Source organism: Monomorium pharaonis, chromosome 6 (genome assembly GCF_013373865.1).
Source record: "Monomorium pharaonis isolate MP-MQ-018 chromosome 6, ASM1337386v2, whole genome shotgun sequence".
NCBI lineage: Eukaryota > Metazoa > Arthropoda > Insecta > Hymenoptera > Formicidae > Monomorium > Monomorium pharaonis.
Genome location: NC_050472.1, coordinates 5514780 through 5541057, shown reverse-complemented (window position 1 = coordinate 5541057; position 26278 = coordinate 5514780). Strand labels below are relative to the sequence as shown.

The 26278-nt window shown below is 34.7% G+C and overlaps 3 protein-coding genes across 7 annotated transcripts; 1 reads left to right on the top strand and 2 right to left on the bottom strand.

Moving 5' to 3' along the window:
* Positions 1 to 215: 215 nt before the first annotated feature.
* On the bottom strand, positions 216 to 15732 carry LOC105840303 (23 kDa integral membrane protein). The gene is made up of 5 exons (XM_012687206.3): positions 15516 to 15732; positions 3315 to 3512; positions 2679 to 2855; positions 2020 to 2223; positions 216 to 1469 (listed from the first exon to the last, which is right to left on the bottom strand). The coding sequence occupies exons 1-5, from the start codon at positions 15573 to 15575 to the stop codon at positions 1395 to 1397; spliced, it is 714 nt and encodes a 237-aa protein (XP_012542660.1). The 5' UTR covers positions 15576 to 15732; the 3' UTR covers positions 216 to 1394.
* Positions 15733 to 17023: 1291 nt separating this feature from the next.
* Positions 17024 to 22346, bottom strand: LOC105840300 (23 kDa integral membrane protein). 4 transcript variants are annotated; one of them, XM_012687189.3, is made up of 5 exons: positions 21789 to 22346; positions 19417 to 19605; positions 18940 to 19104; positions 18440 to 18652; positions 17024 to 18375 (listed from the first exon to the last, which is right to left on the bottom strand). In XM_012687189.3, exons 2-5 carry the CDS (start codon positions 19588 to 19590, stop codon positions 18202 to 18204), a joined length of 726 nt encoding a protein of 241 aa, XP_012542643.2. In that variant the 5' UTR covers positions 19591 to 19605; positions 21789 to 22346; the 3' UTR covers positions 17024 to 18201. The 4 variants fall into 4 exon arrangements, with proteins under 4 accessions (XP_012542643.2, XP_012542642.2, XP_012542644.2 ...); XM_012687188.3 differs by having other exon boundaries at positions 21645 to 22343; XM_012687190.3 differs by lacking the exon at positions 21789 to 22346 and adding an exon at positions 21212 to 21637.
* An 866-nt stretch (positions 22347 to 23212) lies between these two features.
* Positions 23213 to 26162, top strand: LOC105840299 (COP9 signalosome complex subunit 5). 2 transcript variants are annotated; one of them, XM_036288553.1, is made up of 6 exons: positions 23213 to 23553; positions 23883 to 24035; positions 24109 to 24343; positions 24584 to 24778; positions 25151 to 25499; positions 25905 to 26162. In XM_036288553.1, the coding sequence occupies exons 2-6, from the start codon at positions 23884 to 23886 to the stop codon at positions 26072 to 26074; spliced, it is 1101 nt and encodes a 366-aa protein (XP_036144446.1). In that variant the 5' UTR covers positions 23213 to 23553; position 23883; the 3' UTR covers positions 26075 to 26162. The 2 variants fall into 2 exon arrangements, with proteins under 2 accessions (XP_036144446.1, XP_028046751.1); XM_028190950.2 differs by lacking the exons at positions 23213 to 23553; positions 25905 to 26162 and having other exon boundaries at positions 23884 to 24035; positions 25151 to 25694.
* Positions 26163 to 26278: the final 116 nt, after the last annotated feature.

Here is a 26278-nt window from a genome sequence, read left to right as displayed (position 1 = left end):
GCAAACATTTTTTAATTATCATGTACTCTTTAGAACTGTGTTCAGTATGCTTTATCGTATTTAAAAGAAAAATATTTTATAAACGCGCATCGGTTCATTCGGCGCGCGCAAGGACAGGCGAGATTTTTAGTTATTTGACTGAAATTACCGAAGTCAAGAAATTCTTGCTGAACCTTGCTATATGAGCAAAGATATAAATAAAGATTCATATTGGATAAAATTCTCGTTTGTTTCTATGTTTATTTTATGAATACAAAATGTTTCATGAATACTGGACATATATAATTTCGTTTCGCAGTAACAACAGCAGCAACAGCAGCAGCAACATCAGCAGCAGCAGCAACAATAATGATAATTTCGCACATTAAACAAAGAATAAATTTGCATTTTAAGATTTTTATCGATTATATACTTTCTTGAGCCATGCTCAACCTTTTTGTACGCTTTATCGTGTTGAAAACAGAAAGATTTCACAAACGCGCATCAGTTCACTATCGTGCGCAAACAGCAAAATTTTTTAGATAAAGTATTTTTATTACAAAATAAAATATTATATGTATGTGTATATTTGTAGACAATTTCTATACTGTGCTGTACAAACAAAGTGAATTTTTATATAAAGACACATACGAGGATTCCATGTTTTTTTAACAGCGGCAATATCTCCGCAGGTACAATTGTGTAGCTCATCGTATGAAAAAATATTTTTATAATATAATATTAACTTTGTAAAATACTATCACGCGTTTGCTTTTCATCTCCACCCTCGCGAAGGTACTTTAATTTGTGATGTGTGTTTGTTCATGAACTATCGTATGAAACGATCCTACGTATGCACATTAAACAATTGTCGAATTCTTTTTTTATATTTTTGAACTTTTATCTAGAACAAGTATAAACATGAGTTAAAGCGGTGCCGTATCAAAAAATATATACATGTGTGTATATATATATACGCATATACATACATATACCTATATATGTGTGTGTGTGTGTGTATATATGTATATAGAAAAAGTATTTTCAAAAGTAAAAAAAAAGTTTGTGACTCGGCAATAGTTACGGTAACACTCATTGCCAGATCGTGTGCCAAACTCTGTATTAAATTTTTGTAATAGGGAAACAAAAATGCGTCATTTCAACGGAAAAACGTTATTACTTTTTAACTTTAGTCACGACTGCAAAAAACCAATGACGCAAAGAAAACGAAAGAAAAGACTCCGTCTCCTTTTTCTTAAAAATAGAAAAAATTAATTTATCTTGCTGTAAAGTGCAAGTGTTTTATCACATCTTATAGACGAATTAGACGTTGACGATAGTAAGATGACGGTAAGATTGTTGTTGCGTATTGAAAGCCTCCCGCGCGAAGCGGCGTCCTTCGCAGTCCTCCACTTTTATACACTGTAACCTCTGCGTTCGGCATTCTTTATGGAATTCGCCAAGCATAATGCAAAGACGATGCCAATCAGCTGAGAAAAATAAAAAAATAATATATGTAATCACTGCAAGATATTTATATATATGGAAATAATAACTTGGAGAACAAAACATATCTTTAATATAATGTTTAGAAACTTGGATGTTTAATCTTGAAATGGTATTCATATTTTTCCTACATTAACATTACTCTGAATAAAGAGAGAGATTCACCAACATAATTAAGAATTTTTTACTTTTCACGTCTACTTTTACATGTTAAATTGCAAGGTATTAGAATAACTAGATTAACACTGCTTTAAAGTTATTTTAAGCTATCAAAAATTTAACAGACACTATACTAAATCAGAATTAGCATTTTGATGGAATTTTTTTCATACAGTAATATTTCAGATGTTCATTTTAAATAGATTATAATCCTAATATCAGAATTGAGAGAATTTTTTTTGAGCTGGGATAAATGTGCAGTTATTATTTCACTGCGTTTCTTACACTTATCAAATGCGATAATTTTACAATTTTATTAGACTTTTTTTATTAAGTTTGCGTTTCTCTCTCTCTCTCTCTCTCTCTTTCTCTTACCTCTGCAGCAGCAATACCAATGGCGATGCCACCCAACACAGTAAGACCATACTTGAAGAAATCTTTCAGCGCCGATACGCAACCTGTTTTATAAGAATCAATTATGGTGCAACTATCCTCCCTCTTACCGCAGCAACTTCCTGGGATATGAGTATGTAGGATAGCTTCGAAATCGTTGGGACTATTAACACCACAGCACTGCAACTGTAAAAGTACATTTCACATTAGAATATCTCATTCATTTATAAATATCTACTTATAAATTTATGAATGCCTCTCGAAGATACTTAGATGGTATATTGTGAATTACTTTATATTCAGTTATTTCGGATATAAATCATTCGTAGCATTCCGGAATCGTGTGACAGTGCAGGTATGTTGCACATAAAAACATATGGCAAATTCGGTTGGATGCACCAGTGCGCACTAGTGTCCTTGTTTAGTGTAGTTTAGTTTTTCCCATTCTGAATACAAGCCAACAGAATACGAAACACTAAACGAGTGCGCACTAATGCGCACTAGTACAGTAAAATGAAATATTATATATCATTCTAAAAGAGTGAAAACTGAGTTTGTTCAAGTGATTTGGCATTTGCCAGTGCGTGTGTTTTACTGTACAAGATTTAAATTGTACATTAAATATGTTCTAAAAGACTTACCCCTTCCTGTATAGTATTTACAAGATCTTTCTGCTCCTGACCGTCATTGTAGCGATCAAAGACATTTTTTCGGTATTCTTTTTCAAAATTGATTTCGCCGACATTTCCCGCTGCAACGAACACGTAGATTGCGATGGCCACTTGTATGATCAGGATCGTCAAGAGCAAACATGCAAACTGCGCAGAATCAATTATCATGAATCTTAATCCTTTTCAGGCAGACAAAGCTGTCGCGTGTCGAACAATCGTTACTATTTAATCCATACAACAATCATAATAATCCCAATCGAATAAACGACACGTGTATTACAATCGTCTAGAAAATGCTATCAATCTAGTAGAAAATAACTTCACGCTACATTCTTGAAGCAATAGGCAAATGAACGCGACAAATAAAACTAGGAATTTAAACTAGAAATAAATACAACAAATTTAAACTTTTCACTTTTTACTTATCTTCGATTTGATAAATGCAACGTATTATAATTCACAGTGTTTCGAACATGTAATAAACTTGCATTATTTTCAAGATTGTATCTAAAAAACATTTAATGTACGCGAATACAAGTCAAGATCGCGACTCAAACTTTCTCTCGACTTGCATAACAAGGGATGAAATTTCGCTAGAGGGCTTACCGTGACTACCATACAGTGACTCTCGCGAATCGCACCGCAGCATCCCAGGAAAGCGATGATAAAGATGATACTGCCGATGACGATCAGCGTGATTGACGGTACCGTAAGATTACTCGTAATATCATCCAGCTCTTTAGAATAATGTTTGTTTCCTACTTGCACTAAAACGCCGACAACAAGGATGGCCAGACCGCATAGCTGCAACAAAACATATTTGTACATGTATCATCATACATCTAATATTGTTATTTTATCAATATAATTAACAATTTTATATAATTTATTTCATTCTTTTCATATAAATTTTGTCACGTGTGTACATCTTTGTACTAAAGAAAGCTGATTATTTTGCGATTTTCTTACGTTAAGATAAGCATTTAAAATATCTTGAATTATTATAGATATCATTGTGCAATATAACAAAAATTTTAAAACAAATTACTCACAATTGGTGAAATATCTGAACTGAATAAGAAGCCCACTTAATTTATTTTACTTTTGAAAAACTCTAATAGTTTGTATAATAGTTTTTAATTGTTAAAAAAAATTGAGTTTTTGAAATTCTGTATAAAACAATATATAAATTTTGTAGAATTTTAAAGATCTTATTAAAGTTTTAAAAAATAAAATAAACTCAATTAAATCAGCCTTATTCAGTCTAGGTATCTTTGCTTTAAAATATGCAACAATGCTTGAACATTTCTGTGCATCTGACAAAACAATTTTTTATTTAGTTCAATGCGATATTGGCCATATTTAACAACGAACAATTGTTCGATTACGAGTTGTGACCGCCAGATAACGGTATCCAACAATTGTTGCCTAATACATTTTTTAGGATAAAAATAGATCAGAAATGCGAGGCGCGTACAACCACCGGTATGTGTATAATACGTCGAACGATCCGCTCCTAGATAGCTGGAAATCGTCCTTGAAACACATCGTACGTGCGCGCGCGCGCGCACGCGTTATTTTTATGTACATATGTCGCTACGCCACGTGTTACGGTCGATCTCTGAGATCGCCGCAAGTGGACTAATGCATTTGTACTATGTAAGTAAAATGCGGAAAGAGGACAAGTCCGAGTGCGTTCGTTCGATCGATTCGGCTTTTAATAATTTCCGCCCTAGTTTCAGAACGAGAACACCATCGTAAGACACCCTTCTGCGTATCGAGTAGCGAGCAATAGAGCAAAGGAATAAAGGAGCAGCAAAATTTAAAAAAAACCCTGTTTTAATAACAAGAATCTTATTTCGCCGAAAAATCGGCGAACAATAAAATAAAACGACAATGATAATTAACCAGCTGATGATCGATCGCTTTCGGTCTCTCTTTCTTTCCCTCTCCGAGTTTTATTTATATTCGAGCCTCACTGTTTCCATCGCTGATCACGTGCTGTGGCTGAGAGACCCCCCCCCCCCCCCCATCAGTAAGAGCTCGCACTGAGAAATATTTTTTGTTAAATTAACAAGACAGAAGTTACTGTAGTAAATGATTTGATTGATGTGGGACAGCAAATAACTCTGTTGTGAGAACAGATAATTTGTTACGTTTGATTTGCAGTTATAGCCATTGAACTCGTAAGTGAACAAATGTGATTTGTATCTCAGACAATATGTTTCTTAAAATAACAAATAATTTGCAATGGTAACTGTTTTCTTTTAGCTATCCCTCCTTTCGTTTTAGCAACAAAAAGTTTTTTCTCAGTGCGAGATTTTCTTTCACTCACGAGGTAGTATCAAAATTACGTTGCGTCAGTGTGAGTGACAATCCGAGTGCGTACGTATACGTGTGCACGTGTGTCCGCAGAGATGACATCATCGCATCCATAGCAACGTCCTCGGAACTCCAAGTAAGTACTCCGACTTCCTCCTCGACATTACAGCTGCTTGATGGCAGACGGTTCGCCTGCACGAACATCTTCCGTAGAAGCATCTAATCTTGATTAGCAAAAATCTCGAGAGAAACTGAGTTTGACGTTCATGTGGAATTTTTTTATCGCGCAATTTTTGTTAAAGTGTTTAAAAATGTAGCAAAATTTAGATTTGAATATAAATTTTGTAGATTAAAATGATTATTAGTAGGATGTTCAAGCATATAATAAATAATCCGGTAAATAATTTTGATAATTTTATTCCAGCAATCTCAGTTTGCGTCTTGCACAGAAAATATAATTAGTATCAATTTAACAATAATTCACGCAATAATTTTGCAACTTCAACAAAAGTAATATGTGTGTAAAAATTAGCGGTAGATAAATAATTAGTAAATACTGTGATATGTATATGTATTGCACTTAATCAATCTAACTGACAGAAGCAGAAATTCTATTACATGACAGCCAAAATTCTAGTAGATACAAAAGTAGCGATACATTTTAATCGTGACATTAAGAAATCTGTCCATATCAGCAAAACATTTTTTGAGAAGATATAAAGAATGTAAAACCGTTATTAAAGAGTTTGATAATTTTAAACTTCAGGAAAATTATACTTTATTTCAATAATATAATAGTCATCTAAAGAGCACCAATATACATAAGACTGTTTTGATAAGAATAATATCAAAAGATTCTAAAACATTAATTGTTTAAGGATGTTATTTTTTATCCAATATTTTTATCTCTTAATTCAATAAAAATTATTATTAAATAATGAGAATACATTTTATGAAATTAAAAATATAAAATTTTCCATGTAAGCAAGTTATGTCTCTGTTCAAGATTAACAAATATAAAAAAGATTTTAAATTCTTCTTTATATATGACACATTAATTGTAGATTTGAGACTACTTTTTTCTGTGTACGTAATTATTTTTATAGTCTAACAAAATCATTTTCAGATCTGTATTCGGGTAAACTTTTAATTACTTTAGCACAAAACCTTTTTCCAGATAGAAATTACATTTTCGGTCAGACTTCTCTCGGCCCTTTTTTTATCGCTGAACACGTACGCAATGAAAATATTCGAGGCTTCAAGAAGAACCGAGACGCAATTCGAATTTCATGCGCTTACTATACACCAATCGATAAGATAAGTATCGATCGCCAACACGGTGCAGATAAGCCAAGGTCCAAGTGAAATATTTGCTCGCATTTAGAGGAAATCGAAAATGATTCACTCTGTTGCATATGTGCGCGAAAGCGCGAGTGAATTCGCAAGACAAATAGGAGGATACTGATAGCGCAGTGGTAAAAATATTCGTGATATTGACAAGAGGAGGGATGATGCACAGCGCAAAGAGACTAGAATCGAACGCGTACGGAAATAAAATTTTCTTTCGGTTAATATTAAACTTGAACATGTTTAAAACGTGATGCAATCAAGATAATTCGCGTATTCTTAAATCATCGATAAAATTAATATATTTGCGATTAATAGTATCAGAAGTGCGTATCAATTCTCTGTAGCGTCGCCGATAATTTCGGATAACGAACGTGAATAACAATTAATTATAACAACTCTGTGATAACAAATCGGTAAATTTATATTTAGGACAATGATGATATATCAAGTTTCGCGCGAAATAAATCCTCGCAATAAGCCTTTGATAATCAGCGACGTTTTTTTTAAAGCAATTTCCAAAGCTTAAAATTTATTTGTGACGCGCAATTACGTTTCGCGTAAAAAGAATTTTTTTATACGTATAGATTTCTTTTTTTTTGCGCAATCGAAAGAATGCACAGAGAGCCGCGTAACAATAAAGTACCGTGCGAATTCACGCGTTTCACCGCGACTTATTGCCGAACGCGTGAGACTCGGAGCAGCAACACGCGGAAAATTTGCGCGCCGTGGGACGCAATCGCGAAGATAGCGCACACGTGACACGTGCAAGGCGTGACACGATAATTATGGAAAATGAGACACCAGGGAATGCCCGTGTCGAACAGCATTGCCGGCGAACGACAACGGAAAGCGGCCGGCCGGAGGACGAAAATTGTAGGCGCTGCTAAATGAATAATGCAACGAGCGATGCGATGTTGCGAAATAAGTGCGACACACAGAAAACTTGTATTGCGAATGTATGCGATTGTCTGCAGAAGTGACGCATGTGACATGCGGTTTGGAGACAAAGCAACAGGAAACTCGCGTTATCATCGCCGGTTCGATCATTAGCGAAATCATCTCATTCTAGTAAAATGAAAAAAAATCTGCCTCTGATTCTGGTATTAAAAATGAGAATTACACCAGAGGAAAAACATTTTTCCGTGTGCATGATAATAAAAATAACATACAGCTGGTATGGGAAATAGCGCGTTGCAATGAGTCATCGTTACCTTTATCTTTTTATAATAACAATTTGGTGACGCAATAATTTTTCATAACGTTAAAAGCGTTGGAATAATCACAAGTAACTTGTTACCATTACGCACTACTCATTAAACAAAGTAACTTAGTTAACTCATTGCCTAACGAATATGTTTACGAATCGTATTACTAATACATTACTTTGAATTGTTACGTAAAGTAAATTTCAATTTCTTGAAGCAATAACTGACGCATCAGAAAGATATTGAAAGGAAATTAAAGTTCTTTAATTAAAAGAATAGTGTACTTTCTGATTAACCGATTAATCTCTAAAAAGAGATTAAATTATATTCAGAATCTAATATGAATTAATTTGTAAAAACTGATATCTCGATAAGAAAGAACCAGCATGCAAATGAGAATCGTGATACTTCGGCCTTAAATCCCGACAGATCTGGAACTTATATGATTTCTTGGAATGATATAATCACGTTCGATAAAGAACTGATTAAATAATATTTCACTGCAATTGAATATCGCAAATCTTGGCAATCGAGAGCGACAAACATTGATATAAAACTAATCGTACACACGTAACGTACACACTAAACATCTATTGCAAAAGAATGAATTATGTGAACGGATATTCTCGAAAAAAAAAATTGACTTTAAATGTCAGTTTAATTGTATTATACAAAAATTAGAATTGCATAAAATTTTCTAACGTAAATTATATCCGCGGCGTTTATTAACATATTTTAATATTCAGTATAAATCATCTCTCGAATGAATTATTTTTCCTACACCAAGAAATCCCGTTGCAAATTAATTGCAAAATAAAATTTGTTACTTGTCCGCGAAGTTTAAAGCTTCTCGTCTCTCCCGATAGTAAACAACGACCTATTGTTAAATTTCGAAATAAAATATTCCCGGGAAAAAACTTTTTAATTGTTTAAAGTAATCTCTTGCCTCAACTTTCTTGAACACACCCAGCATACAGTCATCCCTACACATAGTTGCGCAACTAATCGGGAAAATAGATAACGATAATAGAAATCTTGGTTATTGCGGTTTTTGATAAAGAAACACATAAAAAAACGACACACTTGTCCAGGATGAAACAAGCACTCCAACGAGCGTGTAACATCGTCGCCTTTCCTTTTTTTTAACGAACGTTATCTCGAGTTGTTCGCACAATTGAGTATTGTTATGTACACGCATTTTTATTATTAAAGGGATGCTGAACCTGTCCTGTTTTGCCGATTATTTTGATTACTTCCAATTCATTAATCTTTTAGTTGTATTTACAGAATTAAAATTCTTCTCCACAATCAAAGCACAGACGGTAACGTAAAGCGCACGTAAGAATTTTATACAAAAAACAAAAGAAATTTTAATTTTTGTGTCTGGAGTCTTTAGAATGAAAGCGAGAATAAGCCAAATTTACGTTCTTGTTACGTGATAAAAATGATTTAAGTGAGGATCCGTCATTCAGACGTGCAAAACGGCACGATAAATATTCATGAAGCGATGGCATAAATGATGATGAATCGGTTTATCCGAGGCTTGATCAATTTGCAAGACGTTGAATATTCTATCCCGAGACAAATTGTCAATGGAACGTTTAGAATAGTATGCATTACAAATTGTACATATAACGACATGTTACTCGTTCCGTTAATACAGCCATTTCTTTTTAATGACTGTAATTAACCGAGACTAAACGAACGTTCGATTCACGTTGACGTTTTACGAAGGAAATAAATCGTGCGCTACCGAAAATTAATTCGTGAAAACGAGTTAGAACGCAATATAGGGAGATATAGGCAAGATAGCTCCCTCAAGGATGTCCATAAAAACCGATGACCATCTTTCACTCTCGCAACCTTGTATAATCTGACCTTTTCGTGACAGATTCACAAGCGGAAAGGGAGAGGATGAGTACCATAAATGAATTTACTGTTACTGGATCGTAACTCCTTAGAAAATAAGACGCAGAAAACGAGAACATGACCCAAATTGATTGAGGAAATCGGAAGAGCTTTAATTCGCTTAAATATCAAAGGGAGAGAAGCGAAAAGTGTTGTAGTTTCAACGAAATTAAAAATTCTCGAAAAGACAAATTTATTTTGTAATATAATATTACGAATTTAATTCGTATATAATATTATAATATTATATAGAATAAATTTAAATTTATTTCGTACATAGGATAATAAAAACAATTCAACTACAATTAAATACCACTACAAGAAACTTATAAAATATCGAATTTATCTCGACAGAAGATTCCGTGATTTGTTACATTATCGACATAACTTTTTGTTTTATTATTGATGATAAATTGACCTTGGCACGTGTTCTGAATAATTTTCGCTAATTTGCAGAAAATTTCTTACACCATCCCCCTTTTTTTCTCTCCTTGTTTTCTAGCGATAAAGGAATATCTCGCGATAAAAAGAAAAACGCTCTTCTTCGGTCTGTCGCCGCGCTAAAGCTTGCCCGTCATTGTATGCGCGTTGCACAGTCGAGCAAGATTATCTGTTGCGTGCCTGCTAATTTTAACCACCTTGTACATAGATATCCGGTTTACTTCTACCACAAACACGATCGGCAGATCACAGACATAAGGCCCGTAAATAATACAAAACGAGATGATAAAATTACATACGGAACGAACAGCAAGCAAAACTACATCGGCATGTAAATGTTACGAATTGTTGCGAAATACTTTTATTATTCAATCAGATGATGTAGCACATTTTTTTCTGTATTATTATTATAAAAACTCTTACTTAAAATTCAAATTAGTACTTAATGACATGAATACAAATGAGTGAAATAAATTTAAATGCAATGTAATTTAATCTAATCATATACGTATACTAAGTATACAAAGTGAATTCAGCGAATTATTACAAATAAATTGAATATATTTTAGTTATTAAAATTGTTGAAAAAAAAAACTCGCTGAATGTGTGAAGCCAAATAGCCGGGCTTTTAAGATACTATATCTAGCAGTGGAGTATTTTTCTTCGATATGTGTATTATATTGATTTTCTGATAAGATTACATTTCTTCTGGAAACTGAAAAGTGGATAATGGTACCGAGAATAGAAATTTCTCATCGGGGAATTTTTCAGCGACGCATTCGGTCGTTCGCGAATTATTCCCTTCAGGATCTATCCTCCGGAAGGATGTCGAAACGCATTCTACGCGATGACGCATACGGCTTTAGCACCGGCTCGCCAATTCTGCCATTATGTTATCGACTTGCGGTCGAGGGGAGGAACTATCGCGATGGTCCTCTTACGCAATGATCCTTTGTCCGCCGGGAGGACGAGTTTTGCGGGCGTTTGGCGAAATTCAATGTGGGATGATGACTATATGACTACGAGGGAAGACGAGGGGAGACCTTGGAGGTTGCAAGAAACGACCATTGTGGCCAACCATAATAAGCAAACCGGGAGATAGCAAAGGGAAGAAGAGGGGGAAGAAGTGACAATCGTCTCTTCGCAGAAATGTGCAGTTTAAAGAAAATTTCCACTGCGTATTGTGTCATCGGTTAATTAAAATAATCACTCGTTTAAAAAAATAATACGATCGTTTTCCTGGACTAAAGAGTGTGTTTCTCGCGAGGAGCTATGCAGGATGTCATGGAAAGATTAATATAACGCTTGCGAGTAGGTAGAGCGCATTAAATTGAATAGTACAACGTGGAATTATAGATTTGGCTGTATACGTGAGTTTTCAAGATTTTCAACGTGTTACACGCGGTTGTAAAGAGTCACGATAATTAGAAAGATAAGTTGAGTGACTCATGATTGTCGCGTACTTTTTTTTTCTAAACTTAATACTCCAACGAATCTCCCTCTCTGTTTTCACTTTGTTTACCGTGCTTGTTGCCAAACGAAATTTTATCTCCGCGTTCTGTTGTGCCGATGAACCGTCTCGACCTATCGCGCGGACTTTTAAAAAAGTCAAGGAAATGAAAGATAAAAGGATAAGCGATCCTGCGTGCGACGCGATAAGCCGGATAAGCGAGAGACGCGGACAGGATTAGACGACTTTTTCCAGTAGGTAAATCGCCATCGCGTTGATTAACGATCGTTAATGAACAAATGTAAGATATACGTCTAATTGCGCCCACACACTTCGACCAACGATTTCTCCTCGAGTCCAAAGGTGCCGCTAATACAATCTGTTTTTTCTTTTCCGCCCCCGATATATCGCGGTTGCTTTATCGTAATTACTCGGTTTACCGACGAGATAATAGTATCTCGTTGCCGCTCTCGGGGTCAAGCATTATCAAACACAAGTTCGATTATTCGAAGGCGATCGAAGAACGACGAAGCAGGTAATGCGCGAGGAAACGCGTGACACGTTATGGCACTTGCAGAATTGTCAACCTTGGTTTTTATTCATTATCAGCTGTGAGTCAGTCGTATGTATTTTTATACATACATATACATACATTGTCGTTCATAAGTTTGGGAACACTTGCGATCTCGTATCTTACGAAAGATTAAGATAAAGAGAAATCTTTAAAAGGTTTCGGTAAAATTTATGCGACTCGAGAGCGCTACAACAATTACTTTCTTCTTTTGTGAAACTTTTTGATAATTTCAAAGTTAAAAAATATTTCGTAGAAATGAGTTGCTAAACAAGAAATTCGATATCTGAGAAAAGATTAACGCGTCAATTAAAAACAATATTTTTTAAAGCTTGAAAAGTCTAGATACTTTAAAATACTTTTTCGCTAATATTTGTTCGATGATTGATGTTTCGTCAAACTACACGCTCGAAAGTAAAGCAAAAATACTAAAAAAGATATTTATATCAATTATATATCAATTTTTAATGTTATTTAAGTATTAAAATATAGAAATAAAATGTAAAAATAAAAGTGAAAAATTTACAGTTCCATTTTTTCCTCTTTAAAATGCATTTTTACTTCTCTTTTCTATTTTCTTTTTTTATCGAAATGCTTAACTTTTCGTGATGCAACAACCTTCGGTTGGCAGCAGTTCGGAATAAAAATATCGCAAGCGTTTCTGAATTTATGGACGATAATGCATATGTCCACACGTATTAAACATTAACCCGACATGCGTTTTCTCATTCTCAATGTGATATATGTTTATAAAGCGCATTTCACGTGCCTGAGCATTGGGATACCGCCAAATGAAAAGATCGTTAGAAATGCTGCTATTAGAGAAGATATTAAATATTACCACGTTATTATTACGATTATCTGTGTAAAATTTGAGTATAATTGTCGTATTAGTTTAAAAGTTAATTAATTTTTATTTGCTCTTGATTCTTATATAAGCTCGCATTTTACAGGACTTATTTAAGAATTTGGTAAGAAAGTAGTATTACAAATTAAATCATATTTTTTCATAATATTAATAAAACTTTATACATAATATTTATACAAAAGTTTATTCGAATCCACTTACTCGTTTAAAAGTTATTTAAAAATGCAAAATAGAATCATTTTCGATACCAAGTCATTATTTTCACATTCCATTCAGCAAAATTTTTCATTGTTTTTTTACAACTAATTCATGGCCAAAATTCGAATATTCTCAATCAAAATTTTTTTGTTAATTCGAAAAAAAGAAATAAACCTAAGAAACCTTCAGTTTTTTTCAATAACTTTTAGCTCGTATTGTAGAGTCAAAATATCTTCAATAATGGAGTTGGAAATCGTGAGCTCTTCTTGTGTTTAGCGCGAATCAACCTTTTTATACGTATAAATTATAAATTAATTAAATTTAAGAAACTAAAATCTGTGTGCAACAGTCTTGTAGAGCTTTTGCAAGACCAATAAATTTAAGACAATCTTTCTTATGTAGGTTCTTTCGTACGCTTATAATAATCATCAGAATCAATTTAACGGCAGAGCTGGAAATCACGCAAGCATCGTGTGTTTCTATTATCTAACAAATTAACTCTTATATAGTTAATAAGCACATATGATTCAATTAACCTTCCGTAGACTGTCGTATATTTTACTGCTTCAGTCTAATTGATAAACAGTTGTATATTTCAAAGAATTTTAGGCTCCAAAAAGTACGAAAAAATTCTAGTATAGAATTTAGGAATACGACTGCACAATTATATTTTATAATTATAAAACGGTTATTTATTTTTTTTACATGTTCCAGTTTAAGGCAAAATTAGAAAATGAGAAAAATCGTCAGTAGAGGACAATATTTATTTAACGTAAATATCAACTTTTATATTTACGTTAGTTAATAATATATATTTAATTATGATTTAAATATGATTTTTATTTAATTATGATATTTAATTATAATTTAATTAAACACGCTGATTTAATTAAATTTAAAAAATTAGGAGCTGTGTTACACACTCTTATAAAACGCTTTGATAAAAACGTCAGACATTGCATGTTCTTTTGTATTACTATAATTATAATAATTTGTCTAAATTATGCTTGTAATCATCAGTAGAATCAAGCAGAATTGTGGGGTCTTATATCTAACCAATTAACTTTTATACAATCAACGAGCACGCTACGATCCAATTAAATTAAAAAAATTACGAATTACACTTACGCAACTTTTATTCGACAAAATTCAAGACTATTTCTCCATGTGGTTACAATATTTGCAAACGTGCAACGCCTCAAAATTTTGCATGAAACTGTCCGAGAATTTTTTCTCTAATCTTTAATCTAATTGTTCACGAAACGCAATTTGGAGACATATCCGGAATTTCGGAGCGCGGCCTTGCCGTTGTTTTCGCGCGATCGTACCTGCTCCAGAAACGAAGGAGGAAACGTTAAAAAAAAAGAGAGAGAGAGAAAGAAAAAAAACCAAAAACATTACGCTACATCTCGATAAAGAACGATAAGGAATGTTGCAGGGGAAAAATTGTAACGGTCACGCACGCGAGAGCACGAACGACGCAAGATGCAGTCTGCCAGTTTCAAGGACGAAAACGCGCGCGCGCACGCGGTTGAGTAATCCGCCAACACCTCCGGCAGATTCGTGGAATCGAGCCGGCGGACGAAGAGCCCGCTATGTATAAACACGCGCGATATTTCCGACACCATGCTCCAAGCTCCGACGAGCACCGCGACGCGCGGCGAATATTATAATAACACAGCGACGAAGAGGTATAGTAGAACAAACGCGCGAAGATGCGCGTAATTGCCCCCGCGAAACTTGGAGCTCTCTGTAAAGGAAGAGGGAAACAAACAAACAAACAAAAAAGGAATCTTATATCGAGCGGCGATCCCTTCCTGGCGGAAACACAGCGAGGCCGATGGGTGGAGGAGAGCCGAGGAACGAGGACGCCGCGCGAGGACCGGTTCCGAGCGTCCCCGCGGTGGAAAACGTTTTCGAGTTCCCCCGTTGAGAAACCGTCGTGAATCTTCGGAGCCGCGTGAACGTGGGCTCGAGAGCGCGCTCGAGAGAACGATCGTCCGCGACTTCACGTCGTGACGGACGGCCGGCCGAAGGGGGGAGGTCGTCGGAGGTCGGTTCGTTCCTTTCCCACGTCCCAGGGTTAAAGGACGGCCTCTCGCGCCTCCGGACGGTTCGTCCTTCTTTCACTTTCCTTCCAGAGCGAAAGGGAAAAAAATAAGCCGGATGATCGTCCTAACGATCGCTTTAGTGACGTTCCTAACGTTAAATAACGCGTCATTAAGACGACAATTGACGCCTTGCTGCTTTTGGTGACTTTAATTCTGGGTGGTGAAAAAGAAAACGAGCGTATCTTGGGACACCCGAGGTCCCACTTGGCCGAATAATCACGAACTGCGGATCAAAAGTTTTGAACGAAGAGCCGGTTACGGAAGCGCGTTTTATTGCGCGGGAGAAAGAGAGAAACAGAGAGACGACACGAGAACAACACGGCAGACGCTATGGCGCATGTTTATCACGCGTACGCGGTGGCGTGTCGCGTACACACACTTACCACGAAGATGAAATTAAATATGAAGAGCAGGTACTTGATGATTCCCATTCCGCACCCCATTTTGATCGATCGGTTGTCTTGTGCTCGACGTAGCGGAGGGAACTTCGCGCTGTAAACGACGACGAGGACTCAGGGACGGAACGGACACGACACACGTGACGACGCGCGGCTACGTAACTACGAGCTCAACTGTCCGATTCTAACTGAAATTCCATTCAAGCGACGCTCCGCGCGGCGCCAGTTTGACGGCGGCGCGCGAAATCGCCCGAAGTTGGCCGAGGAACGGCGATTCGTGGTAGAGCGCGACGAGCTTCGGATCGCGCCCAGATATGGAGAAGCGAGCGTTCGGCGAACGGCGAAGACTTTTTTATTCTGCGAAATACGCCGCAGCAATGTCATTTCTCAGTTCAGAAAACAGGCCCTTCTCAAAATGACAACGTTTTTGCCTTTACAGTTGAAGATTACTGGTTCAATATTGATGATCAACTAATGTCCATTTCTATCAATGTAGATTGACTTTTCTCACAATTTATAGCTTACTTGCTGCTTTTCATCGTTTTGTAATTATTAGAATTATAAAAAATAAAAAGCAAGTTAAACGTAGATTAAAGTTAATTTAGATAGAAGTGGATATAAATTGACAGAACCATAAAAAATGTTTAGTTATGTAATTATAAATTTATAAATAACTTGATATATCGTCACATAATTAAGATAACTAATTATATAATAAACTATAACAAAATAACTAATACTATTTATTAATGTTTATTAATAAATATGTGTTGGATTCAGCAACGATTTAAAAGTTAAACTGAAATATTTAATTGACAATTAAATATTTCAACAAATTTTGAGTAACGCTGTACAGTCAATCTAATTTGTGTTAATCTTATCTCTTTCAAAAGTATATATATCATTATATCTAAAGTATACATAATTTGATTATCAAGAATTGGTTTAAACAAGTATAAGTAAATTCTGATTAATTTTGTAGAAGCGTTATTTAGCGCTAAATCTGAAACACTCGCTGTCTGAAAGATTAAAAAACAGGAAAAAAACGTAAGAATAGACAGGAATAACACTCTTACAAATGACTAAAGCCAGATAATTTGGATTATCCAAATGTAAGACGTGATTGAAATTCAATTGAATGACGCGCCGCTGATGTCACTTCAAAGATGTAATTGAGAGATGTGTTTAGGGTTTTCACGCCTGCATGATGAGATGAAAGGAATGAGATATTTATTTTAGATCAATTATATCTTTGAATTCGTTCAAATATATTGAGAATATTATCTTTACAAATATCGAAAAATTATGTTCTATAACACAATAATGTTCAATCTTTTTTTAAAATTGTGAGTGTGTATATGTATACACTCAACATCATTGCTTTATAGATTGGTACGTTATCATGTTCTAAGAGTTCTTATCAGTATTTTTATAATCACACTCGTATTAAAAAAGGAATGGGTATTAACGGGCAATAATAATAGCACAGATAATAACACAAATTTAAACATACTTTTCTTTTATAAAAGCTGCCACAAAAACCAGACACACAATCACGCTTCTTGTAAAAAATAGTTTTCATTTTCAATATCTTGTGATTTCTAGATCATAAAAGATATATAATATTGCGAACGAACAAAATACGAATGGAAAATCAGCAAAAACAAAATATAAATTAAAAAACGATATATATATATATGTAGAAAAAAACTGCATTCACAATTAACGATTATGTTGATTTCATTGCTTACTTTGACTCGTCCAATTAAGAACAAGTAATTCTGTTAAAATTCTTAAAATCTAAGTTCATACTAATCGTTCAAATCTATACTTAAAATCTATACTATTCATCCAAACATTTCTGAATAATGCAAAATATAAAAGACACATTCATATTGGATGCCCATGTTATTCCATACTTTGTTAGTTGTGTCGCTGATTGATTGAAGCATTGCACTGTGCATTGATTGCCTATTTATGACTACTATACTAAAAAATATGTTAAGTACAAAAACTAAATTGTCTATAAAAGCCTCAAAAATGCAAACATTTTGATACCATGTTTGCTAAAATAATAAAAAGCGGTATTTTTTTAACTAAATCATAACTCTTGGCGTTGCTAGGAACTAAAACTGCATTAAGACAGAAATGTCGTCATAGAATCTAGTAAAAATTCACCTATTTATTTGTGAAATGGCAGTAAGAATAAGATGCAAACTGTTCAGGCATCTTTCAGAATATTGTCGTTTTTTTTTCTTTATACAGGATATTCAAGCAAGATTAAAAAATATCTTAAAGACAGAATTCTCTTCTAAACGAATTTAACATTCTTCAGTCTTAAATCTAATTGAGAAAGACAATGAGATATCTTTAAAAAAAAAATGTCATTGTAAATTAAAATGTTTCTTTTTCAAAATATTAATCAAAAATATTGAGATTTATTTACTAAGCAGTTCAAGTGACCAGAACACGAAGAAAAATCAGCAGAAGTATTTGCCGAAGTATTTCTCGATCGGTCTGGAATACCCCGTATAGCAGGAACGATATCCATATCATTAGGGTATCTGTACACCGTTGATATTGTTACCACACGAAATGTATTTCGCATATCACAATGGCGCAACGTCCTTGAGTAACATGCATCTCTATCCTTCGTGATATCCAGCATTTGCTAGGGATCGCCAGAATTGTGCAAATGTTTTGATTGACGCATCAAAAGCTTGTTTCTAGTATCCATTTCTTTTACATCTTGCATAGACATGCGCGTCACTACCTCCGATGTCCTCCTTTCCATTTTGTCTTTATAGATCCTGACGTAACAAGTCGTGCACGCTATGAAGGAAATCTGAAAACAATTGACACGAGTGTCAGTTAGTTGACTACGAAATTCAGAAAGCGAGAACACGCACCTGCAGCAGCACGGAGCCTAGAGCGAGCAGAAAAACGTGAAGGAGAATCGATCTCGTCCGATTTAATACGACGTGCTGACATCCGCGTTTGCTGATAACGTTGCAAACACCCCCGGTGTCGTTCTCGTGATTCATCTTTTTATTGCAGCAGGACCAAGGAATCGCGTTCACACCACGATAATCGGAAGGCCCATCTATTCCACAGCATTGTAACTAAAATTATATTTAATCGAATCAACATTAGTTCGATTTAAGTTTGTTTCATTTTAAGTTTGTTTCATTCTTAACTTTATGTATTTATTAAATTCCTAGAAATATCAATTATATATACCATTTCTATTTTATTATAAGTATAATTAAATTTATTTGGTTATCTGAGTTCATTTTAATGTTTGTAGAAATGTAACGCTTATCACGAAACAAAATTAACTATCGAATATTGTATTAGCAGCAACATAAAACAGTGTCCAAATATGCAAGAGAGGTCATGCGATTCTTACCGTGGACTGCATGTGATCCCAGATGGGCTTATCATCCCCGATTGCAAGGGCAAAGATCTCTTTGTGTCGCTCGGGTGACAGAGTGTCTATCTGCTCATGTCGTACCAGGGACCAAATCCCAACACTAGTTTCAATGAGCACCAAGATCGCCAGTGCTACAGCAAACTGTGTACAAACAAACAATTCATATTAGTTATGAACAATTCCTAATTTCCCTACAGAAAAAATAATTTTATTGCAATATTTAACATTTTAGCTAGACACAGAAAATAATTTTACGTTAGATTATCAAAATACATATCTAGGATGCACAAACATGACAGTATTGTCGTATCAAAATTCGACATTCTAGTAGTCAACACAACTCTAATATAATTAGTATAATTTTTATTGGTTGAACGGTTAATTATTTTTCAGATCTGATTTCGGCAAAATCGTTTTTTCCCGTATCTTCAATTATTCAAGATAACGGCTTACAATAATCACTTGTCCTCTGTTGGAAAAGTCCAGGAATTGCCAGGCAAACCAGCCGATCCCGCATGTGATAACGCCCATCGCCAGCAAAGTTGCGGATGACCCGCACACGTAGTTGGGTGTAAGCGGCGCGTATTCATGCAGCTGATAGATGAAGAAACCGGCGAACACGCTCATAACCGCGCCGGAAATCTGTGGAAAACGACTTTTTCATATCCTCGGCGAATTTATGTATCTTGCAATTTTTGCGCCACATTTTCATTTCTGTACAGATTCTATATTCAAACAACACACAATATTTGTTATAAAAATTATACAAAGTATTTATAATTACTTGAATATATTTTATAAACGAATATTTTATTAAGATATTTCATAAATATTTTTGTGATTTTAGATTAAACAGATAATCATGAAATTATCATAAAAATATTATAAAAATCTGTATAAAATATTCAGTTATATTTTAATAACATGTTGAATAAAGATCTTAAGATTTTTCCTCCCCATTGTGTATAAAACATTTATATATATTTAAAAATTTTGTATATAATTTATATATAAATTTAAAAAATAAATAGTAATTAATATTTATTATTTATTACAAATATTAGGTGTGTTGTCTGAATAATTAACGATTGTTTTCTGTTATTTATTATATATTTGTCATTTCACGATATTTCGTTAGAATGATAATGACTCGTGAAAATATTTTGCTTCATAATAAATATACATTCCAATTTGCTTATAAGATCGACGTTTCAAAAATTGTTTGCGTCGCTCTCTTCCTCGAACTACTTCGAACTCGTGATGAAGTGAAACATGAGTTTTCATCAGATCGTCATAACGAGTTATCAGAAAGACAAGATCTTATCTATAAATGGGCGAGCCGCTTATACAGTTCGTTTGAAACAAACTTTCGCATCACGGCTATCATAGTGATATTTTTCTTGAATCGAGAGAAAATGCAGTACAATAATTTTTCATCTTTCAACTCTTATCTTATCGCAAGATGGATCTTAATCTTGAAGTGTATATTTCAGGTAAACATCTCTCATTAGAATCATTAGAATCAAAAGAATTCAAATGAGGTGTAAATTAAAAAAATGTTTAGAAGAAACTAATCATTATAATTACGAAAATAATCAGCAATATTTTTACTCGCATACTTTTAATCGCAACAAAGCGTTAATTAAGGTTGCTCCGCAATTAGTGTGTTCGCCTTCAACTCTCGTTGAAGTCTCGTCTTTCGTTAATCAATATACATAGTTGTCAACTGTAAGATCATCGTTATATTTAATACGCGCTCTTATTTCGTTTTATTATTTATTTTAGACAACTGAATAACGACGAACAAAACGATATCGATATATAATATCGGCAATATTTTAAAGCAAAAAGTGTTCGAAAAATTTATAGTCTGACATAATGTTGTAAAAATACTAATATCTATCCCTCGATAAATTTAATCGCAACCAAATCTATTTTATAATCTTTGATAAAACTCTGGATCAGTTTTATAATAGCGACTCCGATAAGCATTAATTCCTTAGAAAATCGTTTGTTTCGTAAGCGGTTTCGTAAGAATACACTTAAACGTTCGCTCAATTCAACAGGTTATTATTATAAACAATGTAATCAGCGTGTACTGATTTTAAACGATAGAAGCTGCGTCGCTTTCGAAATAAATCTCTCTCTCTCTCTTTCTCTCTCTCTCTCTCTCTCTCTCTCTCTCTCTCTCTCTCTCTCTCTCTCTCTCTCTCTCTCTCTGATAATCGAAAATTTAATCCTTTCTCACAGCCAACTCCCTCTAATTCGCCACGATAATCACATTTTGTTTCGCCGGAACACAAACACGCGCTCATACGCACAACCCCCCCTCGCCACGCCATTGCACGTAATTGCGAAATGGATTGGCACTCCACTCCCTCGAGCGGAGCCCCACCAGGTAGGCAAGCAGGCAGGCAGACGCGCAGCACGCGCGATCTCCGAATGGCAACAGCTGCGCGACTGATCACAACAATAATAGCATGCCGCTAGATCTCGATCGAAGACGCGACGCAGCCTCCACAGATCTCGGCGGCTCTTGGTCGGCGAGACGACGCTTTGGCTCTGTGTCACTCGTGAAGCATCGCGAGCGCGGAGGAAAGTGCTCGAAGTACACGGAAGAGAACAAAGAGACAACAAAGGAGAGGAAAAAAAGCAACAATCCGTGGGCTCACGAAACTTACGCCAAGGAGGATCGCGCCGGCAACCAGGCAGTAGCGGAAACAGACGAACGCGTGTCCCATGTCGTACGTGTAACAACGATACGTGCAAACACGCTTATTAATAGCGCAACACTATTCGGATCGCACGCGATGCGAGTCGCGCACCTCACGCTATACCGTTGGCCGCGGTACTCTCTCCTTCTCTCTCTTTCTCTTTCTCTTTCGCTCGAGTCGAGCGGGCCGAACCGTCGAGCGTTACACGTCGTACACAGCGTGCCACACCGTCGTCGCCACGGTGACCGGACGCTAAATGGGCCCCTTGTTCACATTCACACGCGCGACGGTACCGCGTGCTGCGCGCGTCAAGAAGCGCCGTGCGCGGCCAATCAACCGGTCCGCTTTTCCGGAAGCGGTTACGTCCGCCGTTTCCGGAAAAGCGGGAAGGTTGAGCTAGCCGTGCGCGTGCCTCCCACGATCCGTCGAACGTTATCGTAAGGACATCCGTCTCCATTTGAAGGAAATACTATCGAGAGTATTTGCAAACAAATGTCCCTGCTGAGGAATACTGTGCGAAAATGTTTTTCTTACCTTTCGTTTATTTTCGATTGATTCCAAAGTGCACGCTAATTTTCAGATCTAGCGTATATAAAAAATTTTCCTTTATACTGTTAAGAATTTTTCATATTTTGAATTTATAAAAATGATCTGAAAAAGATACCGTAATTTTTTTTAATTCTATAAGTTTTTATTGGAGATTATTGAAGAATTTTAAAAAATTTCAAAATTCGTATAGCCATTACTTGCTACAAGTCAAAAATTATCATTGGTCAGCAAAGAAAAAAAAAAGAATTCTAATGTGAGTTCAATGCAATGAATAAAGAGCTAATATTATTTTTATTCTTCTACAATCAATCAATGAAATTTATGTTATAAAATTTGGTTGATTTATATTCAAACATTCAAACTAGAAAATTTTATTTTTTAAATCATATTGTAACAAAAAAATATATATAATGTACATAAATAAAGATATCTATTGTTATATTAACATATATTTAGATATCTAGGTGTCTAAATATGTTATATTTACGGTAGTCTGAAATTTATCGTTGTATAAATTATCTTATTAGTTTTGAAGGATATTTCTAAAAATATAAATATGGAGCAAACTAAAATAGAATAAAAAAGTTTGATATCAATACCTGCCATATCATATGCAAATATTGCAGAGATATCCTTTTACAGACAAAACGTGATAGTAATGATATCCTACAGATTCTATGAATAAGATATCTTAAAATTGATTTAAAATTATAGGTATAATGATATCTGATTATATTTCAGATATATTTTGCTGTGTGAGAATATTATAGATTTTCAGTCCTGCGACAGTGAACCTATTATCACTTTAAAAAATTTTTCTGTTATAATAAATGAAGGTTGAAACTACTAAAACCATGCAACATTTTATTTTTGTTATTATTCACATTATTTAGATAATTTGATACCACTTCTTTTATCTAAGATCAAGGTGATAACATACATTTCAACAATCTAGACTATAATAAAATAAAGCTATATATTTTTCTCTAGATAATTTTATATAAATAGTAAACATTGAAAATTGACAATATATATTTAATTTCGTACATCGTGTCTGATAGGATCATATCGCAGTGCAGTATCGACTGATACTGCATACTTCGAGATATCGTTTGTGCTATTATGTATTTATATGGGTGAGAGAGAGAGAGAAAAAGAAAAAGATGGGAGAAGAAGAGGGAGAGACTAACCTGACTAACCATCTCTGGAATGCAGATTGAAGATAGGCTGAGACAAAGCATAGCGAAGTAATAATCACTATTTGTCTAAGTTATGTCTAAGTGATCGACTGTAATTGAGATCAAGAGATATACAATTAATCAGTCCAGTAAGTACACTCACTCTACAGCGAATCTATCGTTGGTTTGCACTTGGATGATCTCTGCGCTTAACCTCCTAGATTTGAAAAAAAAAATTGTATTTACCAGAAAAACATACTGGCTATGATTTCAATGAACTACAGAAGATTTTAACAAACCAAATATTATGATATGTGACGATCTCTTTTTTGTATTTCTAAACTTAAGCAGTTAACATAATTTGTAATGTAGTTCACATTTGTTGCACTAAATATATGGTGTTAAAATGGAACACGGGCTATCAAACCTTTCTATTATTGTTATTAAAAATTATTATTATTAATTATTCTCTTGACAGAATGGCTGGCCCCTCCTCTGATCAGAGTAGTATTGCCCAGAAGACATGGGAAATGTCAAACTGTATCGAAACTATTAGCACCATGGACGAGATTTACAGATATGACAGGAAGGAACAGCAAGACATATTAACTGCCAAACCATGGGAGAAAGAGTAAAGATACTACTGATCTATACACTTGAGAAAACTGAAAGCATAAACTTTAATCAAATACTTTCTCTTGTAGTCCCCACTTTTTTAAGGACATAAAAATATCTGCATTAGCTCTATTAAAAATGGTCATGCACGCACGTTCCGGTGGAACACTGGAAGTGATGGGTCTTCTGCTAGGTAAAGTTGCCGCGAATACTATGATTGTAATGGATTCCTTTGCGTTGCCAGTCGAAGGAACTGAAACTAGAGTAAACGCTCAGGCACAAGCTTACGAATACATGACAGCGTATATAGAAGCAGCTAAACAAGTACATACATATATTTTGAATATAAATATACAATAAAATGGCTGCATCAATAAAAGCAACTTTACAATTATTGTCTCTAGTGTAATTGATTCTTACCTTTCTGCTGGACTTAAATCTGTAAACTTATCATATTAAAGAATTTTACAATAGTTATAAAGTTGCTGTTTCTGATGAACGCAGCCAATATACAACATTAAATCACAAATATACAATATAAGCTTCTAATAATTTATTATTTAGGTTGGTAGATTAGAGAATGCGATTGGATGGTATCACAGTCACCCTGGATATGGCTGTTGGTTGTCTGGTATTGATGTATCCACTCAGATGCTCAATCAAAATTTCCAAGAACCATTTGTTGCGATTGTCATCGATCCCGTGAGAACCATTTCCGCTGGCAAAGTTTGTCTCGGTGCATTCAGAACTTATCCCAAGGTATATTTCATGAATTTTATAATTCATATTATGAATTATAAAATTCTTCTTAAATATAACATTATACTAGTGAAAACGTTAGTAATCTTACTATTACTACTGTTACTATGTTTAAATAATTAGAATTTATCGGTGTTATAAAGAAAACATTTCTAAATAATGAATTATCGTTTTTATTGTCAAAAGCTTTTTATATTAAAAGATATACATAAGTGAAAAATCTCGTAACTCTCCTCTACTTTTTTACTAATTAAAGATCCTTCTTAAGATTATTAGTTTACTAGTTTCAAAATTATTTAATGATACTGATTTTCTTTTCAACTCTGATGTTCTCTTCTGCAAGAAATGAAATCATTTCATCACTTTTTTCAGGGATATAAACCTGCTAACGAAGAGCCATCAGAATATCAGACGATACCACTGAACAAGATCGAGGATTTTGGTGTTCATTGCAAGCAATATTACTCCTTAGAGGTGTCTTACTTCAAATCCGCTTTAGATAGACGGTTACTTGACTCCTTATGGAATAAATACTGGGTGAACACGTTGAGTTCTTCCAGTCTATTAACGAACGCAGATTACACTACTGGCCAGATATTCGACCTGTCAGATAAACTGGAACACTCGGAATCGGCATTAGGCAGAGGATTCGTCTTAGGCGGCACGGATCCCCACGATCGCAGTACAGTGGAAAAGCTAATAAAGGCGACCAGAGACAGTTGTAAGACCACTATCGAAGTTATTCACGGTTTAATGGCGCAAATTATTAAGGACCGTCTGTTCAATCATGTAGGCAGTAAAGCGTCTTGTGATCCTCAGCAAAAATAAATAAGATTCAAACATAACGTGTGTAATAATAAGTCTGCTATGAAATGTGTATTTGTAATAAAGAATATGTATCCTCGGTTAAAGTTAAGTTCTTTGGACTTAATTTTGCGACACATTCAGAATTTCTCGACTTATTAAAATCGCTTCCGTTCGAAAAATTGGTTTAATACCAAGTTTAAAATTATACAAAATAATATTAATTGTTACAATCGAGAAAAATAATATATATTAGCATTCAGTGGCTCCTTCACGACTTCACGAAGACGTTCCGAGAATACATAAATGGCGGATTTTTTAGGCGGCACGGATTCCCACGATCGCAGTACAGTGGAAAAGCTAATAAAGGTGACCAGAGACAGTTCTAAGACCACTATCGAAGTTATTCACGGTTTAATGGCGCAAATTATTAAGGATCGTCTGTTCAATCATGTCGGCAGTGAAGCGTCTTGTGATCCTCAGCGAAAATAAATAAAATTCCAGCATAATGTGTGCGATAATAAGTCTGCTATGAAATGTGCATTTGTAATAAAGAATATGTATCCTTGGTTAAAGTTAAGTTCTTTGGACTTATTTTGCGACACATTCAGAATTTCTCGACTTATTAAAATCGCTTCCGTTTGAAAAATTGGTTTAATACTAAGTTTAAAATTACACAAAATAATATTAATTGTT

Excerpts from the sequence above, each read along its gene's own strand:
- LOC105840303 (XM_012687206.3), bottom strand. The coding sequence starts at position 15,575 with ATGGGGTGCGGAATGGGAATCATCAAGTACCTGCTCTTCATATTTAAT. Across the intron at positions 3,513-15,515 it reads TATTTAATTTCATCTTCGTG|CTATGCGGTCTGGCCATCCT; the intron begins GTAAGTGTGTGT and ends GTTTTGTTGCAG. Across the intron at positions 2,856-3,314 it reads GTCACTGTATGGTAGTCACG|TTTGCATGTTTGCTCTTGAC; the intron begins GTAAGCCCTCTA and ends GATTCTGCGCAG.
- LOC105840300 (XM_012687188.3), bottom strand. The coding sequence starts at position 21,704 with ATGGGACACGCGTTCGTCTGTTTCCGCTACTGCCTGGTTGCCGGCGCG. Across the intron at positions 19,606-21,644 it reads CCGGCGCGATCCTCCTTGGC|ATTTCCGGCGCGGTTATGAG; the intron begins GTAAGTTTCGTG and ends CGTTTTCCACAG. Across the intron at positions 18,653-18,939 it reads GGGATCACATGCAGTCCACG|TTACAATGCTGTGGAATAGA; the intron begins GTAAGAATCGCA and ends ATATAATTTTAG.
- LOC105840299 (XM_036288553.1), top strand. The coding sequence starts at position 23,884 with ATGGCTGGCCCCTCCTCTGATCAGAGTAGTATTGCCCAGAAGACATGG. Across the intron at positions 24,036-24,108 it reads GCCAAACCATGGGAGAAAGA|TCCCCACTTTTTTAAGGACA; the intron begins GTAAAGATACTA and ends TTTCTCTTGTAG. Across the intron at positions 24,344-24,583 it reads ATATAGAAGCAGCTAAACAA|GTTGGTAGATTAGAGAATGC; the intron begins GTACATACATAT and ends TTTATTATTTAG.